This window comes from Rhinoderma darwinii, chromosome 4 (assembly GCF_050947455.1).
Source record: "Rhinoderma darwinii isolate aRhiDar2 chromosome 4, aRhiDar2.hap1, whole genome shotgun sequence".
NCBI classification, from domain to species: Eukaryota; Metazoa; Chordata; class Amphibia; order Anura; family Rhinodermatidae; genus Rhinoderma; species Rhinoderma darwinii.
The window spans coordinates 126,015,961-126,043,088 of NC_134690.1; the positions used below are offsets into that span (position 1 = coordinate 126,015,961).

The 27,128-nt window shown below is 43.4% G+C and overlaps 1 protein-coding gene across 1 annotated transcript; it reads right to left on the bottom strand.

Moving 5' to 3' along the window:
- LOC142759419 (retinoic acid receptor responder protein 1-like) lies at nucleotides 1-26,838 on the bottom strand. Its single transcript, XM_075861551.1, has 6 exons — nucleotides 26,550-26,838; nucleotides 3,319-3,381; nucleotides 2,925-3,099; nucleotides 2,666-2,802; nucleotides 262-324; nucleotides 1-179 (listed from the first exon to the last, which is right to left on the bottom strand). The coding sequence occupies exons 1-6, from the start codon at nucleotides 26,763-26,765 to the stop codon at nucleotides 39-41; spliced, it is 795 nt and encodes a 264-aa protein (XP_075717666.1). The 5' UTR covers nucleotides 26,766-26,838; the 3' UTR covers nucleotides 1-38.
- Between the last annotated feature and the right edge of the window lie 290 nt (nucleotides 26,839-27,128).

A 27,128-nucleotide genomic window follows, 5' to 3' on the forward strand; every position in this document is an offset into this window, starting at 1 on the left:
TTCTCATAAATCAACCCTTTATTTTAGATAAAGTATTCTTATTTAAAATTCCCCAGGAAGGCAGATCCATCTTCTGATTTGTTTCCAGATCCATTTTCTGAATCTTCTGTACAACTATAGTCCACTTTGGGTGGCTTTCCAGGCATCCAGACAACATGGACACTACAGGACACCATTTCCTGGAAATAGCAGTAAAAGGTTAAATAACAGTGCAATGGAACACCTGACGTTTTATGCATTCTTCCAGTAGATGTCACATACCTCTGATGGTCTTTCATGAAGATACAGATCATAGTCAAAGGCAATTAAATTGTCCTTTCGGAGCTAAAAAACAAAACAAAAATTAAATACATTTTAGATTTTATTTATTTAGGACAACAGCGTTGTTCATCATTTCCATACTAATATTAGGATCTAACAGATTGCAAGCTTTCATGCCTCAACGCCCTCCTACTATTTAGAATTCTATAGCCTACAAGAAAGGTGCCCATTATAATCCACCATAGTGTGCTATTCTTGTACTAGCTGTATAGTAAAGACAATGACATTCCATCAGGTCTGCTAAAATTTCAGTGAAACCCATTGACCTGTGAAATATTCAAAAAGTTGAAAGAATCTCACTCAAGGAATGTGGCCAAAACACAAGTTGTGACCAGTCTATAGATTTAGAAAAATGCTCAAAAGACCCAAAAAGGCATGTGTACCATAGAGGCAGCCTAAGCAGATTCTCTGGGGCCAAGCAGATCCCACGGGGCCCAGGTTGGAGCCATCTCCTTTGCAATTAGGTGGTAATAGCCTGTGTAGGACACCCTTCTATAGGGGAACTGCATTGTTACCGAACAAGGGAGTGGGTAATCGGAGAAATGGTTACGAAAAGGTTGTGGAGGCGGAAATAAAAAACCAGGCTCTTCTGTCCTGGGTGGCAAAACCAGGCTTGATCACTATGTACACCATGGTAGGGGTAGGGAGGGGGACACACACACTAGACTATCAAAAAGTTAATATATTTCAGTAATGCAATTCAAAAACTTAAACTCATATATAGGATGCATTACACACAGAGTGATTTCCAGCATTTTTTCCTTTTAATGTTGATGATTATGGCAAACAGTTAATGAAAACCCAAAATTTAGTCTCATAAAATTTGAATAATATATAAGCCCAATTTAAAAAATTATTTTTAATACCAAAATGTAGGCCTACTGATAAGCATGTTCAGTATATGCCCTCAATACTTGGTCGGGGGTCCGACTCTGCATGAATTACTGCATCAATGCGATCAGCCTGTGGCACTGCTGAGGTGTTATGGAAGGCCAGGTTGCTTTGATATTGGCCTTCAGCTCGTCTGCATTGATGGGTCTGGTGTCTCTCATCTTCCCCTTGACAATACCCCATAGATGGTTATTAAACCAGGTATTGGTACTTTTGGCAGTGTGAGCAGGTGCCAAGTCCTGCTGGCAAATTAAATCAGCATCTCCATAAAGCTTGTCGGCAGAGGGAAGCATGAAGTGCTCGAAAAGGTGCTGGTAGACGCTGCGCTGACTCTGGACTTGATATAACACACTGGACCAATACTGTTGCTCAGTGGTCCAAAGTCCTGTATTCAGATGAAAGTAAATTTTGCATTTCATTTGGAAATCTCGGTCCCAGAGTCTGGAGGAAGAGTGGAGAGGCATCAATCCAAGCTGCTTGCGGTCCAGTGTGAGGTTTCCACAGTCAGTGATGGTTTGGGGAGTCATGTCATCTGCTGGTGTTGGTCCACTGTGTTATATCAAGTCCAGAGTCAATGCAGCAGTCTAGCAGGAAATTTTAGAGCACTTCATAAAGCTTATCAGCAGAGGGAAGCATGGAGATGCGGATTTCATTTTCCAGCAGGACTTGGCACCTGCTCACACTGCCAAAAGTACCAATACCTGGTTTAATAACCCCAGTATCACTGCGCTTGATTGGCCAGCAAACTCGCCTGCCCTAAACCCCGTGGAAAATCTATGGTGTATTGCCAAGAGGAAGATGAGACACCAGACCCAACATTGCAGACGAGCTGAAGGCCGCTATCAAAGCAACCTGGGCTTCCATAACACCTCAGCAGTGCCACAGGCTGATCGCCCCCATGCCACGCCGCATTGATGCAGGAATTCATGCAAAAGGACCCCCGACCAAGTATTGAGGGCAGATACTGGACATACTTTTCAGTAGGCAAAAACATTTCAGTATTAAAAATCATTTTTGAAATTGGGCTTATATAATATTCTCATTTTCTGAGACACTAAATTTGGGGTTTTCATTATCTGTTACCATAATCATCAACATTAAAATAAAATAATGCTGGAAATAGATCAGTGTGTGTAATGAATCTATATAATAAGAGTTTTACTTTTTGGATTGAATTACTGAAATAAAATTTACTTTTTGATGATATTCTAATTCATTGAGAAGGACTTGTTTTTTCCCCACTTGGTCCCAAGTTGGCATAATTGGTTGAATGTGTCAAAGACAAGTTGTCACCCATGCACAATAACAAAATGGTCACAAAAACATAAAAAGATTGTGATCATCTAAAATGGTAGAGAGTAGGTCAGTCACCACCCTATACTACAGTCAGCATGAACAACCCTTTTTGTCAAACCTTAATTTTTTTGAATAGTACATGTTATATTTTTCTTACCACTTGTTTTACAGATTTGATTTGTGCCATATTGTATTCATGGCCATCTGTGGTCTTATCCCATATAACATAGCTGCTTCCCAAATGTGCCAGATTCCACACAGGTTCTAGTTGTGGTTCAATGTAGCCAAAGCTGTCTGAGAAAGTAGAGAAGAGAAACATGGATTTATAATATGCCAATCCCATGTTACAATATGACCACACTGGAAGAACTGTGCCATACCAGACTGATGTTCCCACAACCCCACAATGGTCTCACCAGGAATGTTTTCTCCGGTTATAGGTGTCGTCTGTGACTTCATGAGCTTGTAGAAGTTGTAGTCATCATTACTTGCTTGCTTCTGGATCTTGGTGCTAGAACAGTTGACATTAATGGCTGGTCGCGGTTTCTCTTCTTGGAAAAAAACGGTTGCTGTGCATAGTCCGATATTTTCCTAAAGAAAAAGGTTGAACTATCGATTTCAGGCATCGCCATTCCCAAATCTGTAGCTATTGTGAAAGTACAAGTAATAGTAAGACTGTTCGTTCTACAATATTAAAACACCTGTGGTTGTCGGACAGTACTAAAACACAGAACAGTGGACACTAAACTGTGCCCGAGCTGTCGCAAAACTACAACTTCCAGCATCCCAGTAATAAGTATACTAGCTCACCATAGTTTGAGAGACTCGAGCAGTAAATTCCACATAGTATTTATGTCCAATTTCAGGAACTACCTGGGGGGGGGGGGGGGGAAATAAAAATAAATTATGTACAAACAGCAGGAGAAAAGATGTACATTTTTTAGTAATATATAATTACACTCAAATTGCATGGTGATAGAATTGCTCTACATTAAATAGTTGAGAGCCTTTGTATATACATTATGGGTGAAATTAATTAAGCACCCTGTGCAACTTTTGCATTTTTACTGCACCTCCTGTACTTTGAGAAAAATGGGTGGTGCTTAGTGAAAGGGGGCGTGGTATGTGATAAGCCAGCAAATGTACTATTAATTTGCACCCAAAAAAATGGCTCAAATTATAGTGAAAATCTATGTCAGCTCGTAGCTGGTGTAGATCTCCCTTTCAGATGCAGATGCGCCTAATTTATAACGAGAGAGGCTGATGGCCAGCATGTGCCTATTAAAAAAAGAGTAAGGCCCCATGCACACGAACGTGTTTTTGCGTCCGCAATTCCCCCGAAAAAACACGGGAGAATTGCGGACCCATTCATTTCTATGGGCCCATAACACGGATAGTGTGTTTCACGGGTCCCCGCATGTCCGCAAATCCGTGCCGCACAAACTCAGGACATGTCTTATTACGGCCCGCAAATTCGATGCGGACATGCCCATAAAAGTCAATGGGCCCGTGGAAAATGCGGGTACACCTCCGTGTGTCAACCGCAGTTTGCGGAAGTGTTGCTAGGCGACGACCGGGAAGGAGTTCTGTAGTCATCCTGTTTTACCTAGGCTTTTTTTTTTATCCGCATTTTGCAGATTACATACGGATGAACTGCAGATGACATTTCACGGAACACGGTCCTGGAATTTGCGGACCAGAAAAACACTACGGTCGTGTGCATGAGGCCTAACTAAACTTTCAGATGTCAGTGACATGTCAGGTTTTTTTTTTTAAATCGGTGAGGGTCAGAGCACTGAGACCCCCACCGATCGCTAAAACTAAGCAGCTGAAGCGGTCGGGTGAGTGCCGTACCGCTTCGTTTCTGATCAGCTTTTCTCAGAAAGCCGAGCAGTTGGTGTACGCGCTCACTGACTTTCTATTGAGTCCGTACACCATTACCTCGGCTTTCCGAGAAAAGCAGATCAGAAACCAAGCGACTCAGTGCTCGCCCGACCGCTTCAGCTGCTTAGTTTTAGCGATCAGTGGAGGTTCTCAGTGCTCGGACCCTCACCAATAAAAACTTCTGACATGTCACTATGACGTTAGAAGTTTGTTACGCTTTAATAAATTAGGCCCATTTTATTCCAGCGCTCTTGATTAATAAAACGCCAGTCTTAATAAATCTGCTCATGTATCGCTTGTTGTACTGATCCGAAGTTACAGCCTATTATAATCCTGAGCTGCATTCAAAATTCTGCTTCAGAGAGGAGAGATCCCCCGGCATTACTTACAGGCTCAGTGTCTGCAAAGAGGTTGATCTGGTGATTTGCATTCTGAATAGAGTAGCAGGCGGTCACGGTCCCAGTGCATTATAAAAGCTCAGCTGTTAGGGATGTGCCTGACAACAAACTGTCATCTGTTTCCAATGGCAACAAGCAGAACTGTGAACATAGCGTTGAGATATATAATAGGCTGTAATTCTGGATCAGTAGAATATATGCAATGCATTTACAAGGTTACGCCACATTTTCTACTGGCTATATTTAGAACTAAAAACGGTGGTAAAAAAAATATTCATATGTATGATGTACAGAGAAAGCTCTGAACTGAACTGCTTACCGACATATCCAGACTATTTAATAACATAAGGTCTACGATATAGTATATACTTGCTCTAAGGCCTTATTCACACGAGCGTATTTCACGTCCGTATTACGCGCGTTAAAACAACGGACGTCACACAGCCCTATGCAATTCAATGGGGCCATTCAGACATTGTGTTTTTCACGCAGTGTGTCCGCTGCATGTCCTATTCTTGTGCGTTTTTTGCGCGTCACACACCCACTGAAGTCAATAGGTGCGTGAAAATCACTGGCAGCACACGGATGTCATCAGTGTGCGGTCCGTGTTTTTCACGCACCAGTTGCTAAAGAGATGAGGGGAAAAAAACTCATTTTTTTTTGCTGACGTAAAAAAAACGCGTGAGATATGGATGACATACGCGCGTAAAACCGCAGACACGCTCCGTACACGGATGCCACACGGAACTGCAACGCAGGAAACACGCCGCATTTTTTTACGCACGCAAAACGGACACGCTCGTGTGAATGAGGCTTAAAGGGAAACGGTCACCAGCATTTCAGCTATTAAACCAGCAATACCAGGGGGTAGTGGGTGAGAAATCATTTCTATATAACCTATAATTGTCTTAGTCGGCTCTGTAGCTTTAGTGTTCTGATTTTTAGTGTTCCCACACCGTATGCTAATGAGTAGAAAAGTCATATCTTCATTCCTCAAGTCTTTCTGAGTTAACCCCTCCTCCTTACTTTTGATTGACAGCTCCTCGCCTTCCCCCAGCAAACAAGATCCCGCGCTTGTGCATTGATGTCCTCTTCTGGTGTGTGCGCATAAAGGGACACCGGATTATTACGATAAAAGGTGCGAAATGTTTGCAGACCGTTATTTACAGTCGGAGGAGGAGTTTAGGAGCGGGGATAACGGCAATGAACTTTTGATAGCAGCGGCCAGTGAGAGATAAGTAAAGATCAATAGGTGAAATGGTGGTGACAGGTTCCCTTTAAGGGCTAGCATCGGAGTCCGGGTACTACCACTAAGTGAAATAGTTCCCTGCTGACCACCCTACCTGGCATACAGACGTATGCTATTCTTTTAACGGTTATGGCAAGTACAACTAGTGTTGTAGTAGAACATTGTAATCGCAACTCAATATTCAAATACACGGTGCTCTGATAAAGGAGGCATCTGTAATATTGAAAGTATCATTTTCATTTACAACATTCACGCTTTTGTTTCAGCTCTTTTAGTGAGCAGGGGGTGCTGGCAGATATGTGGAATGTAATAAGCTCGGTTTCATTCTGGTTACCGTCTACGCAAGAAAAAGAACAATGACCGGTAGTGTTACGGTCCATTATACAGTGTATGTTACTACGCAGGTAACTGATGCAGCATCTAATGATCAGGTACAGTACCGGTCACTCTTCACACTGCATAGTGTATACAAGGGTTCTTTAATATTGCATTCTGGTGTCAGTCAGACAGTATTAGTAAATCTGCCCCAATGACTGAATTTGGCTCAGTATAAAACAAACTTTTACACAGAGTAAACTTCGACAAGGCAGTCAAAGTGGCGTATACTGTATAATAAATGTGGTGCATTTTGCTACACACTGAACTCTCCCTTATACCACCTATTAGTTGACTTAGTTCGTGTTTTTTAGCCCCAATTTTGGCGTATTCTTGGTGCACATTTTAAGCCACTCCTCTTCCCACAAGGAAACATCCCTTTCCTGCTAAGCCACACCCCCTTGTGGGCAGCACAACATGTTTGCCAGAATTCTGGCGGATTTTGAATAGTAAATCTGCCTACTAGGCTCCAAGTCATTGTAGAAATGTATGTCACTAAGATATGCCAGCACTTCATGATCGATGGGCGTCCCCCGCGGATCATGAGACGGAACGGGCAGAAGCCCTTCAACCATTTCTTCGCACACTGCTAGTCTCATCCACCCACATATGCAATACAGCACCATACAAGTAAATCCGACTTTGTTTCCCTGCACAGTGAGTGTATGGGAGTGCAGATAAGCAGGGACTCCCTCACAAGTGCTGCACCTCCTTTATTAGGAGAATCTGTCTGTGGGGGTCCCAGCTGTAGGACTCTCACTAATAAAGTAGTGATGGCATATCCTAGTGATATGCCATCACTTCTAAAAGGTGGGAAAACATTATATATATATAATTTTCGCCCAGTACAAACCAATTTGTCTTATATTAGTCAGAAGTTTGAGCAATGGCCAGTTTGGTTATTGTTTATTTAACTTAGAGACATTTTTTTTTTTTTTTTGCACAAGTCACTTTTGCAAGTGAAAATAGGAAGTGCAGCCCTATTGGTTTTCTATTTTGAGTTAATTTCTCAGCCATTGATGGTAAAATTGTTCCTCTGTTATTGGCAAACAACATTTTGTCAGCATTTTCCGTTTCTGAAAAGCCAAATTTAAAGTCACAAGCAATATGTCTGCACTTCCGGTTGTCACTATAGCAAAGATATCTGATGTGTCAGAGATATTGACATTTTTCTAAGTAAAAGAAACAAAAATGACCAAACCGTAGTTAAAGTTAGAGCTATAGCTAATTTACTAACATGGTATTTTTAGATTTTGGGTGGAAATCCACTTAAAGAGGCTCTGTCACCAGATTATCAAATCCCTATCTCCTATTGCATGTGATCGGCGCTGCAATGTAGATAACAGTAACGTTTTGGTTTTTTTGTCAGCATCATACACTTCTATTCACAACGCCCAGCTAGTAAAACAAGTAAAAACGCCCAGATGTACACACACAATACACGCCCAGTTGGCCATTAGAAAGGCTCATTTGCATAAATACAAAATTGCTCATAACTTGGCCAAAAATGATCGTTTTTCAAAAAAAACAAAAACGTTACTGTTATCTACATTGCAGCGCCGATCACATGCAATAGGAGATAGGGGTTTGAGAATCTGGTGACAGAGCCTCTTTGAAAAAGGGGTTTTTCCATCAGATCCATATACCCTTTACAGCATATGGATCTCAGAGCCGTTCCCCTGCTCATGTTCCCCCTCTATTAGCCAGAGTGGAGAGCCGCTGCAAAAAGTAGCTCTTACTCTGGAGGAATCTGCGTGACCAAATACTACAAGAATTGCGTAGGTAGTAGCATGCTCAGTAAACGATAGTCCGAGGGCTAAAGCAACAGTAAACCATTATACGAATTACTATTATTAACGCCTGTACAGACATGCATTAAAAACCACCCAAAACTCAACTTTTTCTTATGAATGGAATCAGTCAATACTCGAACGCATACTCCAAAGTGAATAGAATTGGATGGTTCTGTGGTGAGGAATGTCCATTGATGGTTTCCAAAACAGATGAATCAGACTATGATTGGTGGTGACCTGTGAGGACCACCAATCATAAAGAGCTCTTAGAACAAAAAAATAAATAAAAATTATATATATTTTTGTAATAAGAATAAATATATATATTTTATTACTGTAAAATGAATTGAGTAGGAAGGAGCTTATGTGTACACATGTGGTCTCGCCGTATATGTAGAGCAAGAGTCAGAAAGGTTGTAGGGAGCTCAGGAGTGGAGACTCCACATGCAGCGGGTGTTGGCTATAGATTGCAGCCGGACCGGCTCTAACGGCCAGGTTGAGAGACCGCTTTGATCCTAGGAGTAGGAGAAGGCTCAGCGTATTGCAGTATATTGTACAAACTATGAAAAGATTACATGTGCAAGTCCCCCAGTGGGACAAAAAAAAAAAAGCAGAATTGCTATTTTTCTAGGGTCATTTCGCCACCCAAATAAACACACACACACAGTTCGTTTTATAAATAAGAGAAGAAGTTTTATATATGTCCATGTCTAACCCTTGATCCTTTCTGACAATCAGTATATTAATAGCCAGAAACCTTGGCATCATTTCAGAACGTACATAGACTGGGACATTCGGTTTTGCTTTTCTCGAAGACTATTTAGACCGGTCTTGTTATACAGACACATTTCCAGCATTCTGCACAGTGACCTCTCCTCTTCTGCATTAGAGAGTGGATTGTAGGAAATAAGAATACAGAAACCACCATATCCAAGATACAGTGCCACTCTAGTCCATAGGATGTGCATTGCATTGTAACGTCCATCGTAGACCCAATTCACTTGATATGTTTATAGAGTTGGATCCCCCACTCCATAACAAAGGGCAGTGAGCCGCTTTAAAGAGCCTCTCATATTTGTATGACTTAAACATTGGCAGCCTCCCCCTTAAATGACCTCTTATTACCAAGGGGAAGCCCCTGATGTTTAAACATTTCCCCTGCAGTGGCAGCTTAAAGAAGCCACCAAATCAAGACCTGTAAAGTGTCAGTTCCTGTTTTTAGAAAATAGAAGCCATGTTTTTCTAATACTGCAGAACCCCTTTAAACTGCAATCTCTGATGTACCTCCCCTACACTGTCCACCTAAGGCCGCATTCACATGGGCGCGCGTCAAATGGGCCATGAAAAACTGTTGTTTTTCACAGCTGATTTGCATATGTGCGGGACCCGTTTTTCACAGATCCCTCATGGACTGGAGTCTATTGAGGAATCGGTGAAAACGGGCAAAAATAGAATATGTCCTATTTTTTCACGGGTCGTTCACACGGTCCGTTACAAAAAGAAAACAATCGGTGTGAATAGCCCCATATAAATACATAGATTTTTATGCAGCCGTGTGACGGCCGTTAAAAAAAATAATAATACAAGGTTTGCGTGAAAAAGGCCTAATACGTCTCAATTTTTTTTTTAGTCAACCCTAATTTCTCTAAATCTATTAAATGAAGGGGGAAGAGTTTCCTATGAACTGAGTTTTCCCCACCAGCCTTAATAGCATTATCATTTTTATACTATCGCTAATAGGATAAATAGGTGCATATTTCCTGAATAAACTATACCTGATGTTTGGTTCCCAGACCAACCGCTCCAAGTTTCTACTCAGTGGGTGGGCAATGCCCATGTGGTCTCATAACTGCATCTTCTGTGCGTGTACCCTGGCCCTTCATCTAAATGTATAACACAGTGTTCCAACGTGACAGCTCTGTGTTCTCACTTCTAGTGCAAAAGTTTGGCTGTATATTCATTACAGATAGTGACTGTGTCAAAGGATGTATCCCTAGTGACATATTAATACTACAAATGACATTAACCTTAACCCCTTCCCCCTGCTTGCATTCTGGGCCCTAATGACCAAGCCATTTTTTACGTTTTTCCATCGTCACAGTCGAAGAGCGATAACTTTTTTATTTTTGCATTGACATAGCTGTATAAGGTCTTGTTTTTTGCGGGACAAGTTGCATTTTTTAATAGCACCATTTTGGGGTTACATATGATTTATTTATTAGCTTTTATTAAAAAAAATTTTTTTTTGGGGGGGGGGGGGGGGGGGAATAGAAGAAAACCTGAAATTTCGCCACTCTTTTTTGCGTCCTAAATCTACGCCGTTTACCGTGTGGTATAAACAACAATAACTTTATTCAACGGGTTGTTACTTTTGCAAAGTTACCAAATTTGTATGTTTTACTACTTACACAGTAAAAACACTTTTTTTCAAAATTATTTGTTTTTGTGTCTCCATATTTGAAGAGCCATAACTTTATTGTTCCGCCAATGCAGTTGTATGTGGGAATACTTCTGTAACTGCAGCATATTACTGCCTGTCCGTTTAAAACGGACAGGCATCTGCTAGGCCATGCCTCTGGAATGACCTATCAGGCATTCACTACAGGCAGACCTGGGGCCTTTATTAGGCCCCCAGCTGCCATCGGAGACACAGACACTCGGCAATGTTATCGCTGGGTGCCGGTGGGATGAGAGGGAGCTCCCTCTCTCTCTCCAAAACCACTCAGATGCGGCGCTCGCTATTGAGCACCGCATCTGAGGGGTTAAAACGGGTGAGATCGATACGAATATCGATCTCACTTGTACGAGCAGGGATGCCCCCAGCCCTCAGCAACCTCTGATAGTGGAGAGAAGAGACATTTAACGGCTCCCTGCTCTGTTTATTTATCCTGATACAGCGCCGTGAAACGGCTATTGCATCAGAATAAAGCCCACTAATGACTGCCGTGAAAAGGCTGATCGGCGTTCATTAAGGGGTTAAAGAAGGGGTAGACAATCTTAGCGTGGTGAAGGTCTACTGTAGTAATTTGGGAGGGTCTTTAGATCTACTTGGTACAGAGCTGTAACAGGACCATGGGGTGTGTAAGATATCAGGGGCATTGCTAGGGTCTTAAGACATGGTACCTGGATAGATATTACTTTTTCAATTACGGTAAATGTAACGCTACAGAACATACAGGAGAATCCAGCACTAATCAGACAGTCACACTATACAAAAATTACATGTAGTGACTCACAGGTGATGTCTTCTCTGAATGGTGACATTTTCTCTTTTCTTAGCCGGCCAAGACTACAATGAACACTTCTTCCAGGCACAACTCGTCTCCACAGCATTTGTTCTCCGACAGCTTAGGCTGAGTTCACATGGCATTTGGAATTTTGAGGCAGATTTTGATCTGCCTGCACGCCATTTGCTGCATTTTGTTTTTCGCTCGCGCCCATTGAGCGCCACGGCCAAAAACGCCACGAAATACACTTTCTCTGCCATCCATTGAGGTCACTGGGAGGTCAGAGGCGTAAACGCCCGAAGATAGCGACAGGTTGCTTGTTTTTCCCACAAGCGTTTTTTAACCCTCGCGGGGAAAAAAAACGAGTCCGCCTCCTACTGAAATCAATGGGAGCCATTTTCTGATGTTTTTGGCGCATTTTAGGACACGGTTTCCGCATAAAAAAAACAAACAACTCTGTGTGAACTGGGCCTTGGTTTCCTCACTTTTCCATCATATTTCCCAACACAAACTCCCCATCCTGGTGTTCTAAGGCCCTGTTCACACGGAGTTTTGACACGTTTTTTGACGCGGAAAACGCGTCTGAAAACGCGCCAAAAACGACCCAAAATGACTCCCATTGATTTCAATGGGAGACGGAGGCGTTTTTTTACCGCGAGTAAAAAAAACGCCTCGCGGCAAAAAGAAGGGACATGACCCTTCTTGATGCGGTTTCCGCGTCCAAAACCACATTGAAAGCAATGGGGACACGTCAAAAAACACCTCGAACTAGTGAGGTGTTTTCTGACGAGTATATTGCCGAGTGTTTTGGAGGAGTTTCTTGCAGGAGTCGTCTCCTGCTGCTAGTCCAGTCCAGCAAGGGGCTGTCATTTCCAGTCTGCTCGTGGAGCCTGAAAAACATCGTGGACAGAACTCAGGGATACAGAAAACCGAAGTCCTGCATCCAAATCGAATACAAGTGCAATTGCTCCTATGCTCCATACATGCTATACATGTATGGAGCTGTGCATTTTTTTTTTTTAGATTTTTTTTTTTATTTTTTATTTTGTTATGCAGTTGTTCATGTATGTCATCTCTTTTTTATTTTTTTTTTTAACATTTCAGGAACAGAAATGACGACAGCAGAGGTGTACCACCGAATGGACATTGATGTTGGGAAATTGATTCAAGTAGTAAAGTATACTTTTTTTTTTTTTAATGTGGGCCTGTTCACATCAGCGTGGTTTCCGCTGAGGGGTTCCGTCGGTGCTTTTAGTCAGGGGAACCCCTCAACGGAAAGGCAAGTGTGAAGTGGTGACAGATCCGTTGCTAATGGTTTCTGTTTGTCCCCGTTGTGCAAAGGGTTCTGTCGTTTCGACTGAACCAATACCGCAGTGTAGGGAATCCCATTAGCAACGGATCCATCAGCATTGACGTCAATGATGATGCAAACTGAAAACAATGTTTTTTTTAAATGTGGGCCTGTTCACATCAGCGTGGTTTCTGCTGAGGGGTTCCGTCGGTGCTTTCAGTCAGGGGAACCCCTCAACGGAAAGGCAAGTGTGAAGTAAGTTCCGTTTGCATCACCATTCATTTAAATGGTGACAGATCCGTTGACAGAAGGATGTCAGGCTGGGTTCACACAACCATGTTACGTCCGTAATGTACGGAACGTATTTCAGCCGGAAGACCCGGACCGAAGACAGTGCAGGGAGCCGGGCTCCTAGCATCATAGTGATGTACGACGCTAGGAGTCCCTGCCTCGCTGCAGGACAACTGTCCCGTACTGTAATCATGATTACAGTACGGGACAGTAGTTCCACGCAGAGGCAGGGACTCCTAGCGTCGTACATCACTATGATGCTAGGAGCCCGGCTCCCTGCACTGTCTTCGGTCCGGGTCTTCCGGCCGAAATACGTTCCGTACATTATGGACGTAACATGGTTGTGTGAACCCAGCCTCATGCGTGTGAAAACCTCGGCAAAAACAGCCTGAAAAACCGCCTGGAAAACCGCCTCAAAAACCACATCAAACATGAAAACCTCCAGGGTCAGTTTTTACAGGAGGAATTTTCCTCCTGCAAAAAACTCTGTGTGAACAGGGCCTTACAGTGTCACTCTGCTGCTACCCTTGACACTGTTCTGCCGAGTGCCCCCAAATACTGTACTGCAGAAATAGTTGTGCCATACGGATATAGATAATGCCCCTGGCAGTAATAGTGCTCTAGCAGTACTTCCAAAAATCATCATGCTAGCAGATTCCCCCATTAGGAATAATGCTACCCCAGAGAGCCTCATTAGTAATTATTGCCCAATAGTAATAATGCTATGCCACAGTGCCCTCAATAGTACTCCCACATAGTAATACATTTTCCGCCACAATGCCCCCTTTGTAATACTGCTCCCCCCAGTGCCCCAAATTGTAATAATGCTTTACCAGAGTGCCCTTACTACTAGTGTTCGCCCATAGTAATAATGCTCCTCCACAGTGCCCCATTAGGAATAGTGCCCGCCCAGTGTCCCCATCAATAAAAGTGGTCACCCATTGTAGTAATGCTTCTGCAGAGTGCCCCCATAAGTGCAAATGCTACCCCATGGTGCCCCCCACAATTAGTCTAGCAAAGGGCTAGGAATAAAAAATAAATAAAAAAAATCCAGTACTCACCTAACACCCGTTTCATATTGATTTTCAGCGGTATAGACATCTATGGAGCCGTGTGATCCACACTGATGCTACAGCAGGGTAGCCCGCTTTCTTTCCACGCTCCTATGCTGCGGTGTCAGTGCGGCGATGCAGAAGTTTGCACCATCAGCTCCATGGACAGTCTAGTCAATACTGCAGACAAATTATTATTCTGAAGTACTGACTGATTCCTGGTCGCAATCCACTCAGCACCCATGGGCGATCAACCTGTGGATCACGATCGACGGGTTTGCCGATCGCTGCCTTAGAGATTCCAATGTTTGAGTCAGTTCTGAGCAGATCAATGTACCAACAATATTTTCTTAAGAGATTAGCAGCAGAAATGGAGAGTGATTTCAGAATATACTTTAGAAGACTACAGTGCTGCATTCTATAATACAGAACACCGATCCACTGTTTAGGTAAACTTAGTCGTATCCAGCTGTATGCAGATCCAACCCATAGTAATGGAGCAGCCAAACTTTTACACGTATTTATGTGGCGGAACAATTATCTGTACTAAATAAACTGGGCACTGTAGCCTTACCAAGTATATTAGGAAAGTGCCTCAAATCATTTATCCTGCTGGTTTCCTACAAAGAAAAATGTAACAGTAGGTGCACTTTAATTCTACCATGACAAATATCGCCTGTTACAGGATAAAAAGCACAGTGTTCAGAACGGGCAGAGCGTTCTCTGCCATGACGACTGGAACAGATAAATCCCAAACCTAAAATCACCAGCTGAAATCGGATTCCGAGAACCCAGGAGACTGAAACCCATAGTAACACCTTGCTGTACTCACTTAGGACTAAGCCATGTCAAAGTCTATAGATTTACAGAAAAATATGGTAATTGTTACTGCTCAAGAGATTTGTTTTTATTGTAGATACATTATAAAGAAAAACGTTGTTCATTTGTCAACAGATGCTGGTTTATCAAATATTCGGAATGATCAGAAGGTCTTGGGGGAAACAGTGGATAGGTGCATGGTACCTTACTGTCAGACTGGAAAACTTGTGGCATGCTCCACCGGATGCTGTAGGTACAGAGGGAGCCGCTGTACATTTCCACACAGACTCCATGAGGCCTACGTGTAAAAGACGAGATGGTAACCAAGTTACGGTACATACCGGTCTAGAAATCTGAATGGGTTACAAGTAGGAGCTATCCTAATATCCCGGTGTTGATAAAGGGGTCCTATACAGGAACGAAATGTCGCATATGGATTAAACAAACCACTTTTTTAATTTGAAGTGCTGCCTTTCCTTGATCACAAGATCCTTGGCCTGAATCTTGGGATTTGCACCCGCTGAGTGTATTTTTCAGAACTGCTTTGGACTTTTCTAGACTTCTGTTAAAAAGATACAATGGTTTTATAGTTATATCAAACGTCCAGCTGCATATTCCCCCCTCCTCCAGATGACCCTGGCTGCTCAAGCAATACACCCCCCCCCCCCCCACATGTCCAGTGAGAACATTACTGAAAAACCTCTTTAACACTTTCAGGACAAGACTAATTTTAGTCTTTATGCTTTTCTTTTTTCCTCCCCACCTTCAAAAAGTCATAACTTTATTTTTTCGTTGACACAGCCATATGAGCGCTTAATTTTTTACGGGACATGTTGTACTTTCTATTGGAACTATTTAATATTATGTGCGGTGCACTGGGAAGCTGAAAAAAAAATAAAAAATAAATAAAGGGGGGTTGAATTGGGGAAAAAAAAAAAAAAAAAAAAAAAGGCAGCAGTTCTGCCATTTTCTTATAGGTTTCTTTTTTACGGTGTTCAATGAAAAGGGAAAATGACACATCACCTTATTCTGCGGGTCAGTACGACCACGGTGATACCAAGTTTATATATAGTTTTTGTTATATTTTATTACCTTCTAAATTATTACTTTTTTTTTTAAAGTTTGAAAGAAACAAAAAATGTTTTTGCACCACCATATTGTGACCCCCATTACTTTTTTATATTTTTTGTGTACAGAGCGGTGTAAGGCATCCTTTTGTACGTGGAAAGATGTTGTTTTTATTAATACCATTTGGTCACTTTTTACTCAAATTTTTGTGGGTGTTGAAATGGCAAAATAAAACAAATCTGTGATTCGGCCATTTTAACCTTTTATTTCCCCCGCTACGACGCTCACGGATGGATATTTTTAGAGTTCAGGCATTTTTGGACGCAGGGTTACCTATATCTGATATAGGAAAAGGGGATTTGAATTTTTATATTTTTTACTTTTATTTAGGCCCCCTTAGAGGCCTTGAACCTGCGATCATTAGATCACTTATGCCATAGACTACAATATCACGATACTGCAGTCTATGGCAAAATTAGTGCATTTCTACTGAGACCCCCTACAGGTCTCAATAGCAATAGGCATATTAGCGATGGGAAAGGGTTAAGCCAACTCCCAAAATTGCACAGAAATATGTATATTTTTTTATATGGGTGGTCACCTCAAGGAAAAAAGTACAGGTTAAAATGTGTAACGCAGTCAGCAAACATGTACAGCACACAAATAAACAGGTCTCCCACTCTTAGTCCCAAGCATGTCTCCCCCGTCTTATTCCTGGTCCCCAGCATGGCAACTATCTAATGCTAAAGTCCCCAGCATGACTGCCTTCTCATTCCTGGTCCCCATTAGTGCCACACTGTCATAAACAGTCCCCAGCATGGCTCCACCTCCTATTCTTATAGAATGCAGTACACCAGTATAGATCCCCTCATTCTTAGACCCCCAATCTTTTACAGAAAAATTCTGTCTGGATTGCGGAGGCAGTCTTTTCACAGGGGAGGCCTTCTAGGAAGGTGTCACTGTATTTACATGGTTTACAGTATGGGTTGTGTCTGCTAGGGAGCCCCCTATGCTAGCAGTTGCTAGTCCCTACTTGGATTAGTACTCAGGGAAAGTGCGCAGAGATAGGAGCACCCACATAACCCCTAGAGTTGCAAACATCTCCACTTCTTTTCCATTAATATCAGCAACAGAAATCAGATACGAAATAAAAGATTTAAAAAGCGTTTTAGCTGGAAATGCACTTTAAATGTCCTGGTGTTCAAGTGCCCTGACCATGTCAAGCTGTGAAGGGAGATGCCAGTTTCTGAAATAGGGGAAAGGGGAGCACTTGGGAAACATGACTGTTATGACTGGAGGCTAGGATAACAATTCAGAGACACATGCCAGCCCTTGGAGTGAAGGCGCAGAGAAGTTATTGGGACAGTGACCTTTCTGTGGGAACAAGAATAAGTCTCATGTGTCTTTTTTTTTATTTTATCTAGGGCTGGCGTTGACAGATTGGCTCGCAGTGTGGGCTACCTACAATCCTTCCCTTTACTGGAACATTCTGCACTAAATGTCATCGTGATAAATAATCCCAGTGAATATGTTACTTGAAGAAAGCAATGTATAACTTGAACTCACTTATTCTAAATGTTCGCTGCCAGACAGTCATGTAGGAGAAAAATAAGTAAAACCAATAGGCCATGCAATAAGTTTCAGGCATGGGTGGATGATTTACCTTGATGTCGGCAGCAACACACGAAACAAAAATAAACTTCATCCACGTCCCCCTCATAACTTACACTGTATGTAAAATGTCCCATTAACACCAGATTTAGGCTCAGTCACATTAATTATTGCGGAATATCTCACTCGTCAAATGGAACGACATGGTTGAAAATCCTGTGGATTTGCTACACCTAGGTTCTCCACCTGGATGTAGCGGTCGCTTCACCAGGCGGATGGGGGGTCATGTTACCCCCGTTCTGATGATAGGTGCAGGTCCCAGAGCTGGAACCTGCACCTATCAGGTATTTATGGCATACCCCGAGGAAACATGTTGGGAACAGATAAGATAGTGTCAATAGATCTGGGGTCTCATACACATGGCCCGTGGGCCACATGCGGCCCCTAAGGCTGACATCTGCGGCCCGCAGGGCACAGTAGCTCCCTGAGGAGAGGAGGAAGCAGGCCGAAGGAGTGCGCCGGCGAATAACGGAGCCCCTGACGTCACTGTCCATATATGGACAGTGATGTCAGGCGCTTCCCCAGAGCAGAGTTTATGCTAGCGCTCTGCCCGGGACTCCAGCTCTGAGGTTGCCCATGACATCACTGTCTATATATGGACAGTGATGTCAAGGGCTGTCCCACAGTTCAATAGCAGAGCCTATACTAGTGTCTGCTCTGGGACTCCCTCTGGGGTTGCCCGACATCACGTTCTGGTCCAGAGGGATCCCCTGACGTCACGGTCTATGGACAGAGACGTCAGGGGCTCCTCCAGCAGAGGAATCCCCGGCCTAAGCGTCGGCAACTATCTGGCTGGGGATTCCATTCCTAGAGGGAGCCCCAATGGAGCTATGTACAGGGGAGGGGGGGTGTGGTACGATCTAGAGAGGGGCTACCCAATCTTTATAATCTTCTGTCTGCCAAATGAGCAGCCAGAGTGCATTTAGCGACACTTAAAAAGGCTCGATCACCAGATTATCACATCCCTATCTCCTATTGCATGTGATGGGCGCTGCAATGTAGACAATGGACAACTGGGCGTGTATTGTGTTTTTACCAACTGGGCGTTGTGAATAGAAGTGTATGACGCTGACAAATCAGCATCATACACTTCTCTTCGTTCCCACCCAGCTTCTTCCACTGCACAGAAACGCAGCGTGTTCTCGCGAGATCACGCTGTGACGTCACTTCCTCCCACAGGTCCTTCATCGCGTCGGACGAGCGAGGACACGCCGTGTGTCTGTGCAGTGGAAGAAGCTGGGTGGGAACGAAGAGAAGGGTATGATGCTGATTTGTCAGCGTCATACACTTCTATTCACAACGCCCAGTTGGTAAAAACACAATACACGCCCAGTTGGAAATACGAGAAAACACGCCCAGTTGGAAATACGAGAAAACACGCCCAGTTGTCCATTGAAAAGCTCATTTGCATAAATATAAAATTGCTCATAACTTAAAAAACCAAAACGTTACTGTTATCTACATTGCAGCGCCGATCACATGCAATAGGAGATAGGGATTTGATAAGCTGGTGACAGAGCCTCTTTAAACTGGATTGTTAAAATAAGCACGTGGAGTAAATTTGCAAATCTCCAGTAAGTTTAAACCTAGCGGTATTATTATAGTAATGTAGTATTATAGTTGTTCAAATAACTAATTGATTAACAATAATTTTGTATTGTATCAAATTTGAAAGTAATGCGGCCCGTCAACTTCACATTTTTTCTATGTGCAGCCCATTTACCCGGCCTAGTTTGAGACACCTGAAATAGATCCTCCTGCTCCCTGGAAACAGCAGTCTGTGTAAATCTCCATAGTCTGTCTGCTCTATCTCCTAGCAATACACAGTCACTGGGAGCACTACCTACAAAAGGGAAACTAACTACACTCAGGGCCGGAATAAGGTACTTTGGTTCACTAGGCAGATTAGGCAATTTGCACCCCTACCACGTAGAATCAATTCAAAACCAACATACCCAATACCACCATACAGTGACAATATAGTCGTCAGACACCAGTTCTACACAACACTTTGCAGAGTATTATCACGCTGCAGAATATACAAGTTAATGCAGTACTCAGACAGTCAGAATACACAGCGGTTACATCCAGTGACATCTTCTCTGATTGGAGTCATCACTTTCATTTTCTTCTCCATCTAGCCCAGACTGTCATAAAGTCTTCTCTTAATGACTGTAGTTCAACATCCTTTGGCTCCTGTCTTCTGCACCTATCCCCACTCTATGAAACCTCATGCCCCAAAATTAATTCAGACCCAGGACAAGACCTTAAAAACCTAAATTAATTTTAGACCCCAGAATTAATTCAGATCTCAAAATATATTTAAACCCCAGACCAGACCCCAAAACATTTAGAATGTCTGCCCCTCAGTTTGTAACTTAAAGCTCAAGCACAGTTGGGTTATGCAGCAGTACAAATGATCTGAAGCACACAAGCAAGTCCAACTCTGAATGCCTCAAAAGAAACAAAAATTAGGCCAGGTTCCCACGTAGCGTAAACTCTGCAGAATTTCCAGAATACAGTTCTGTGCGGAAATTCCGCAGCATTTACAGTAGAAACAAAGTGGATGAGATTTAGAAAATCTCACGCCCACGCTGCGAAAAAAAAACAAACAACGCAACGTAAACGTTAATAAATTGACCTGCGGTGCGGAATTTAATTCCGCAGAGTGTCAATTTATGCTGCGTTTTTTGTTGATTTTCCGTTACAGGTTTTCCCCGTATTGAATTCAATGGGGGAAAACCTGCAAAAGAAAGCCAATTGTTGCGACCTTTGTGGCGTATTCGCAGCGATTACGCCACAATAATCGCAACTACGGAAAAAATTTAAATAAATCATACTTACCCAGAACGCCCTCCTTCCTGCAGTCCAGCCTCCTGGGATGACATTTCACCTCATGTGACTGCTGCAGCCAATCACAGGCTGCAGCGTTACATGGCCTGCAACATCATCCCAGGAGGCCGGACTACGCTCAGAAAAGAGAGAGGGGGTAAGTATGAATGTTTTTTTCCGCTGCAGAAACTCCGTCCGAAAAATCGTACTGCGGGTTCCAGGTCGGATATAATAAAAATCATGCAGCAGATCCAACTCGTGGGAACCCGGCCTTAGAGCCGATTCAGACGTGCGTGGCGTTTTGCGCACGCAAAACACGCGCCGTTTTGCCTGCGCAAAAGCCACTTGCCTGCTTCGTGAGGCAGCATCATATTGTCACTTCCGGCCACAGGTCCTTCAGCACAGCGAGTCAGCGCTCATCCAGGAAGACGGTCACAGCTGCTGCTGTGAATGAGAGTCGTCCTGGCACGGTTGGAGGCGATGCAGAGACCCTCTTCCTGGATGAATGCGGAGTTGCTGTGTTGAAGGACCTGCGGCTCGAAGTGACAATACAGCGTGATCTTGCGATTGAAGCAGAGATCACGAAGGGCTGGGAAAAGTAGAACTATATGACGCTGATTGGGCGGTATAACATTTTCCGTAGGACGCTGTCCAGAGGGAAAAGAGTTACCTCCCATTTGGCTAGTATAGCCACATTAGCATATTTAGAAGTGTATGGCATGCTACGCGGTTTCCGTAACTGCCATTCTCTACTAGGGGAGTTACGGTAACATGTAGCTCAGCGAGCTACGCGGTTTTCATCTAACCTGGTCGGAAATCACACGCATCTTCGGGAACATAGATCATTAGAACGGGGTTTAGGGGACCCCGTTCTAGAGATAGGTGCGGGTATAGGTGTGGGACCCGCATCTGACATATCCTGCGGATGTGCCTGTTATTTAACAGGCTATTTGTCAGCCACGCTGAACATGGTGTCGGCGCAGTTGTTGGCCGCATCATGGCCGGGTCTTTCTGTGTGGTCTAGGACCTGGTTCCCACGAGTCGGATACGCTGTGTAAAAACCGCGCAGCGTATCCGACCTGAAATCTGCAGCACCTTCCGTACGGAAAATAAATAAATAAAAAAAAAAGACGGAATTTCCGCTGCGTAAAACAAGTGCTCACACTTACCCCCTCCCTCCTTTGAGGTCCTCTCCGGCCTCCTACGATAACGTTGCAGGCCATGTGACGCTGCAGCCTGTGATTGAAATCAACAAAAATGCAGCATAAACTGACATGCTGCAGATTTAAATTCCGTGCTGCAGGTCAATTAACGATGTTTACGCTGCAACAGAAAAACTGCAGCAGAATCTCAGGAAAAATGCTGGTAAATGTCACGAAAATCAGTACCAAATAGTGTGCTTTTCTTGCTCACGTCGCTGCAGAAACGTTTTTCTACAGCGGTTTTACCTGCGGATTTAGTGCTAAACATTGATTATTGCAAATTTATTTACCTGCAGACTCCCAGCAGTTTTTACTGCGTTTCCGCTGCATAAACCGCAACACAACAGATCTGTTGCGGAATTTATGCTCCCCATTGAAGTCTATGGGCCAAACACGCTGCATCTCTGCACAAAACCCACAGCATAAATGGACATGCTGCGAAATAGAAAGTCGCGCTGCAGAACACTTTCTGCACTACTTGTCTGCTTTTTTTACGCAGCGTGGGCAAGAGATTTTATAAATCGCATGCACTTTACTGCTACTGTAAATGGTGTGGAATTTCCGTACAGAATACCATTGCAGAAATGACGCACAGTTTACGCTATGTGGGAACTCGGCCTAAAAGTACACATCTCAATCAGTGAATTCAGGAGTTTCATTTAATCTACATATGCTCTTCTGGATGAACGGGGGGACTCCCAGACATGCTCAAATCTTGTAGAAATCCTTCTGAGAAGAGTGGAAGCTGTTTTAACTGCAAAGGGGACGGACAGCAACTGCATAATAATGCCCATGGATTTAAGGCCCATTTATTGCAGCAATAAATATTATCGTTGTCGGCAGCACATCTCCCTGTGTAAATAGGGAGATGTGCTGCCAACATGATGATGATAGATGGGGACGAACGATTGTAGCAACGATCACTCGTCCCCGTACAGAACCTCATTCACCTTTTGCAAGCAGCAAATCGAGAGCCACTCAACGAGCAGTCTTATTGATTGGTGCTAGTCTTCACAGCCCATATCGGGTCGTGTAGAAGGACCTTTGAATGGGGGTCGTAAAATCTCCTGTAGGTGCAATGTGTAGGTGTCCGAATACTTTTGGCCATATAGTGTATGTTCACAGGTGGTGCTTTCGTCATGTCCCCCCCCCCCCCTTCTCAATTACAGAAAAATAAAACAAGCAAAACAACAAAAAAAGCACAACGTGTGAACATGCCCTTGCTGTTTTTGAGTGTGTGTTTTTAATAGGATTAGCTGTCCTTACCGCCGGTGATAAGTCTCCTGAACCTGCCACAAGTACTCGGCTTCAGTGCGGCACGGTCTGTATGCAAATATTTTTTCTTTTGTAATAAAAATGCAAAGAAGAAAATAATTTGGTTAAGCAGAACCACGCAACCCAAACGGGAGCATCCGGCAGAAGAGCAATTGACTATTTGTTATGGCAACGTTCAGCTATGCAATGACCGCTATAGCAACCGGATAGATTGTCATTCATTCGCAGCTTTTTATTTTATGCCAATAGGAGGATTGTGTGTTTGGAACAACGGATACAAAAGAGTAGGAGAAATACGAACGAGGGATCCGGAGCAGTTTCTATAGCTGGAAACCGTGTTCACACGTGATGGATTAGCTGCGGATTCCAGACCGAAAATCCAAGCCCAGCGCAGCACAATGGACATGAATGTGGTTTTACTAAACCCTATTCACATGCTGTGGAAAAAAATCTGTGCGGATTCAAGGGCATGCCGCAGATTTTCAAGCCTGCGGCGCGCTCTATTCTGCCACAGAATTATACTGGATGTGAAATCCGCACAGATTCGCTGCCCTTTTCCAGGGGAAATTTCTGCTGCATGTAAACATGTCCTACAGGTGGATTCACACTTCCGGTTTTGTCTAAAGAAAATCTGCAACATATACGCAAAGTGCTTTAAAAAAATAAAATATGGGAAATATAAAAAGAACGTTTAGGCCAAATGCACACTATGCGTATTACGTGCGGATTTGCTGCGCATATTTTTCTGCGCCAAATCCACAGCGTATTACAGTACCAGAAAAGTAAATTTGATTTCAAGTCATCTCATCTGCTTGTTGTAAACATTTTCCGCATGTAAAGTGACCTGCGGTGCATACTTTAAAATCTGCAGAAAGTCAATTTAGCGTTTCCGCCTGCAAATTGTTTGAAAAGTTTGTAGAAAAAAAATTAAAAAATACAAAAAGCACCAAAATTCTCAGCATAAAACTGCACATATTTCCACATCAAAATCTAAAAACCGCACTATTAGGTGCAGAATTACCCGTGGTTTTGATGAAGATTTTCTGCACCAAATTACACGTGTGCAAGTAGCCTTAGGTATTGTTCACACAGGCATATTTTACACTTCGTAATATGCCCACCCCAAAAAAAACACACGCCTAGAAACTGCTCCCATAACCGGACGTTTTTTTAGACTGATTTGCCAAATGCTTTTGAAGTCCATAGAAGGTTATGAAAATCTGCCTCAAAAAACATTTCAAGAAGGGACATGCACTTTTTTTATGAGGCGCATTTTTACTCTGCGTTTTTTGAAACAGCGGCATAAAATTAGGTCTCGCATGCACTTCCCAGCTTTTACCAATTGAAAATAATGAGAAGCTGTTTTCAAGGCGTATTTCGGAGAGCAACTGCGAACGGTTTACACTCCGCCTGAAAAAACCCTCAGTGTAAACATACCATTAGGCCCCATGCACACGGCTGTCATTTTGATCCACAATTACGGACTATAATTGCGGCTCAAAGTATGGACCCATTCATTTCTATTGCCCACGGACATCTTCCCGTATATTTACGGGAAGGTGTCTGGGCCATTGAAATGACCCGCAAAAAAAAAATAGGACATGTTCTATTTGTTTGACTCTACGGACCGTGCTCCCATATTTTATAATGGGGGCACGGCCCGCAAATGCGGGTGACTGTCTGTGGCAGCCATAGCCGTAATCACCGGCCATAATTATGGGCACAGCTGTGTGCAGTGGGCCTTAGGGTATGTTGATACGGCGTATTTTGGAGCATAAAATGCTCATATTACTTTCCAAAATACCCTTCAAACACGCCTGCAAACAGTTTCCCCTTTATTTCAATGGGAAATACACGGGGTCGTTCACGAGAGACGTATTTTTATGCTGCTGAATTAAAAAAAAACACCTCAAAATATAAACGCCAAAAATTGTTGTGAAGATCAGCTCCAAAAGCGCCTGGATTCAGAGACTGTTTTGTTTTTTTCTTGAAACCCACTTCTGGCTTTGGCTCAAAAATCCATAACAAATGTGTAAATCCATCCTAAGACCTGGTTCACACAGTGTTTTTTTAAGCCAAAACCAGATTCGGATCCAGCGGAGCAGACCTATCAGGCCTGCCTTTATATATATTTTTTGTGTTTAGGTTCCATTCCCAGTTGTGGCTTTAGAAATACATGCGGAATCTGCAGTGTGTGAACAAGACGCGAGGCCTTCACACGCAGCAGATTTGTTGCAGAAATTCCCACTCATCTGACTGGAACTTGCAGAAATCCATGCCCCGGCTGCAGACACAACCTCATTCAGATGAATGGAGCAGATTTTCAGTCATAGAAATATTCTGCAATAAATCCGCCGCCGGTGAATAAACATCATTAGGTGTTTATTAGAAAGATTCAGTAACAATGTAAAGTCTACGGGGCTGAGAGACCGTCCTCCAGCACTTTACCCAGAACATAAATGTCACATTAGAATTCTTCAGTCAAATCTTATTGTGTCTCCTTCAGATAAGACTCAGTTCACACAACATCTGCCCATATTCCGACATGCCCAAAGACTAACAGCCAAACATGCGCTAAAACAGAGTCTTCCTGGCACACATCAAGATACCACGTCCTCAACGGTGTAAAAAAAGCGCAGTTGACTTCTCAATACACCTGTACGCAAATACCGTGCGGCTACAAGTTGTTGTTTTATATGGGAGTCAATGTCAGACGTTTCTTTGTGCATAAGAAAACTGGTGAATACGTTTTAGGGCATACGTCACCCCAAATGTGAACATAGCCTGTGAACTGCCAGGGGTGTCACGCAGCCACTTACTGCCCCCGACACTACCGAAATAAGACTGACCAGAAATGAAACTATTGCTTACAAGGCAAGAAAGGTCTTATTCACACAGTGCAGTTTTTGATGCCAGCAGTGGATTCAAGAAGAGAAGTAGAATCAGTCCTATATACTTTCCCTCCCTCTAGGATACTGCGGTGTGTGAATAAGGCCTAAGTGATCAGCTCCATTGACGTAAATCTTCCCCATCTATCATATTATGGCCGATATTATCCCCCCCCCATATAACAAATATAAGTGCGTGAATTTATCGTATGGTGCTGTAGGTTTCACTACTCATCATGTCCTTTTTTTTTACCTTATTGCGTAACATGGGTTAATTCATTTTCCGTTGTTTTACTGAATAGAATAGCGCTATGTGCCAGGCTACTCTTCCCTGACGGAAAATAACTAACACAAGTGTGAACAGAGACTAATCTCTATTTCTGGCAATGATGGGTAAAAGCCTATAGTCATCCAGATTGTCCAGGTACCTGAGCAGCACATGAATTACTAGGGACATTGCTGTGCAGAGCTGTAGGAAAGCTGGGTGACAACACGCGAGGGAGATATTAATGGTTACCCAGAAAAGAATAGGACAGGAAAACAATTGAAGGACTTAGATTACCTGGTTTTATATTCCAGGTTGTGTTTGAATGATTTCTATTCCCTGCACCTTGTGGATCATTCCGCCAGTATACCGTGTACATATAGCAGGATGGCCCGGGACTGGCCCGGGACTGGCACATTGAGGGTGGGCACCAGGAGGCCATGGATACGACGGTCACTTACCTTCAATGTTGCTTTCTTTACCTCCACAACTTCCAGCAGCTGATGCGGAGAGCCGGACAGGTAGTTCTGGTAAATAATGGCCAGTCGGGCAGTCTGCCTGGCTTCTCTGTTATTGGTGGGTATGTCCCGGGAGGACCAGGACCCCGGGTACACAGCAAAGGGAAGAGCTTGTAGGGCAAGAGGCAGAAACGCCAGGAAAACCACAGCTGTGTGCATAGCGCCCGAGTAATGCGCTGCCCAGTGCAAGACCAATGATAAGCAGAGCTCTGACCGCTCAGCACTGCGCTCTGATACTAATACCCAGCAGCCCCTCCCCCATGTTGGTGTCAGTACTGGGAAGATAGGCAGCCGCCTCCCCCTTACATGTCTGTGCCACCGCCCAGCAGGCTTATCTGTCATTACTGATCCTCCAGCTTCTCATCCAGAAACCATTGTGTGCCAGGCTGCCCTCTGCATCCCTCCTCTCGGGTTGCCTTTCATCTTGTAGGGTCCTTGTAAAGATGAATGCTGATACTTATTACTGCGTTATATCAGGACAATGTGACAGATTGTGAATCCTGGGGTGTCCTGCTGCGGATA

What these genes read in the sequence shown, in the direction of transcription:
- LOC142759419 (XM_075861551.1), bottom strand. Translation starts at nt 26,765, where the DNA reads ATGCACACAGCTGTGGTTTTCCTGGCGTTTCTGCCTCTTGCCCTACAA. An exon ending in AACCGGAGAAAACATTCCTG is followed by an intron (nt 2,803 to 2,924) that starts GTGAGACCATTG and finishes CTACTTTCTCAG; the next exon opens with ACAGCTTTGGCTACATTGAA. An exon ending in TCAAATCTGTAAAACAAGTG is followed by an intron (nt 325 to 2,665) that starts GTAAGAAAAATA and finishes TTTGTTTTTTAG; the next exon opens with CTCCGAAAGGACAATTTAAT.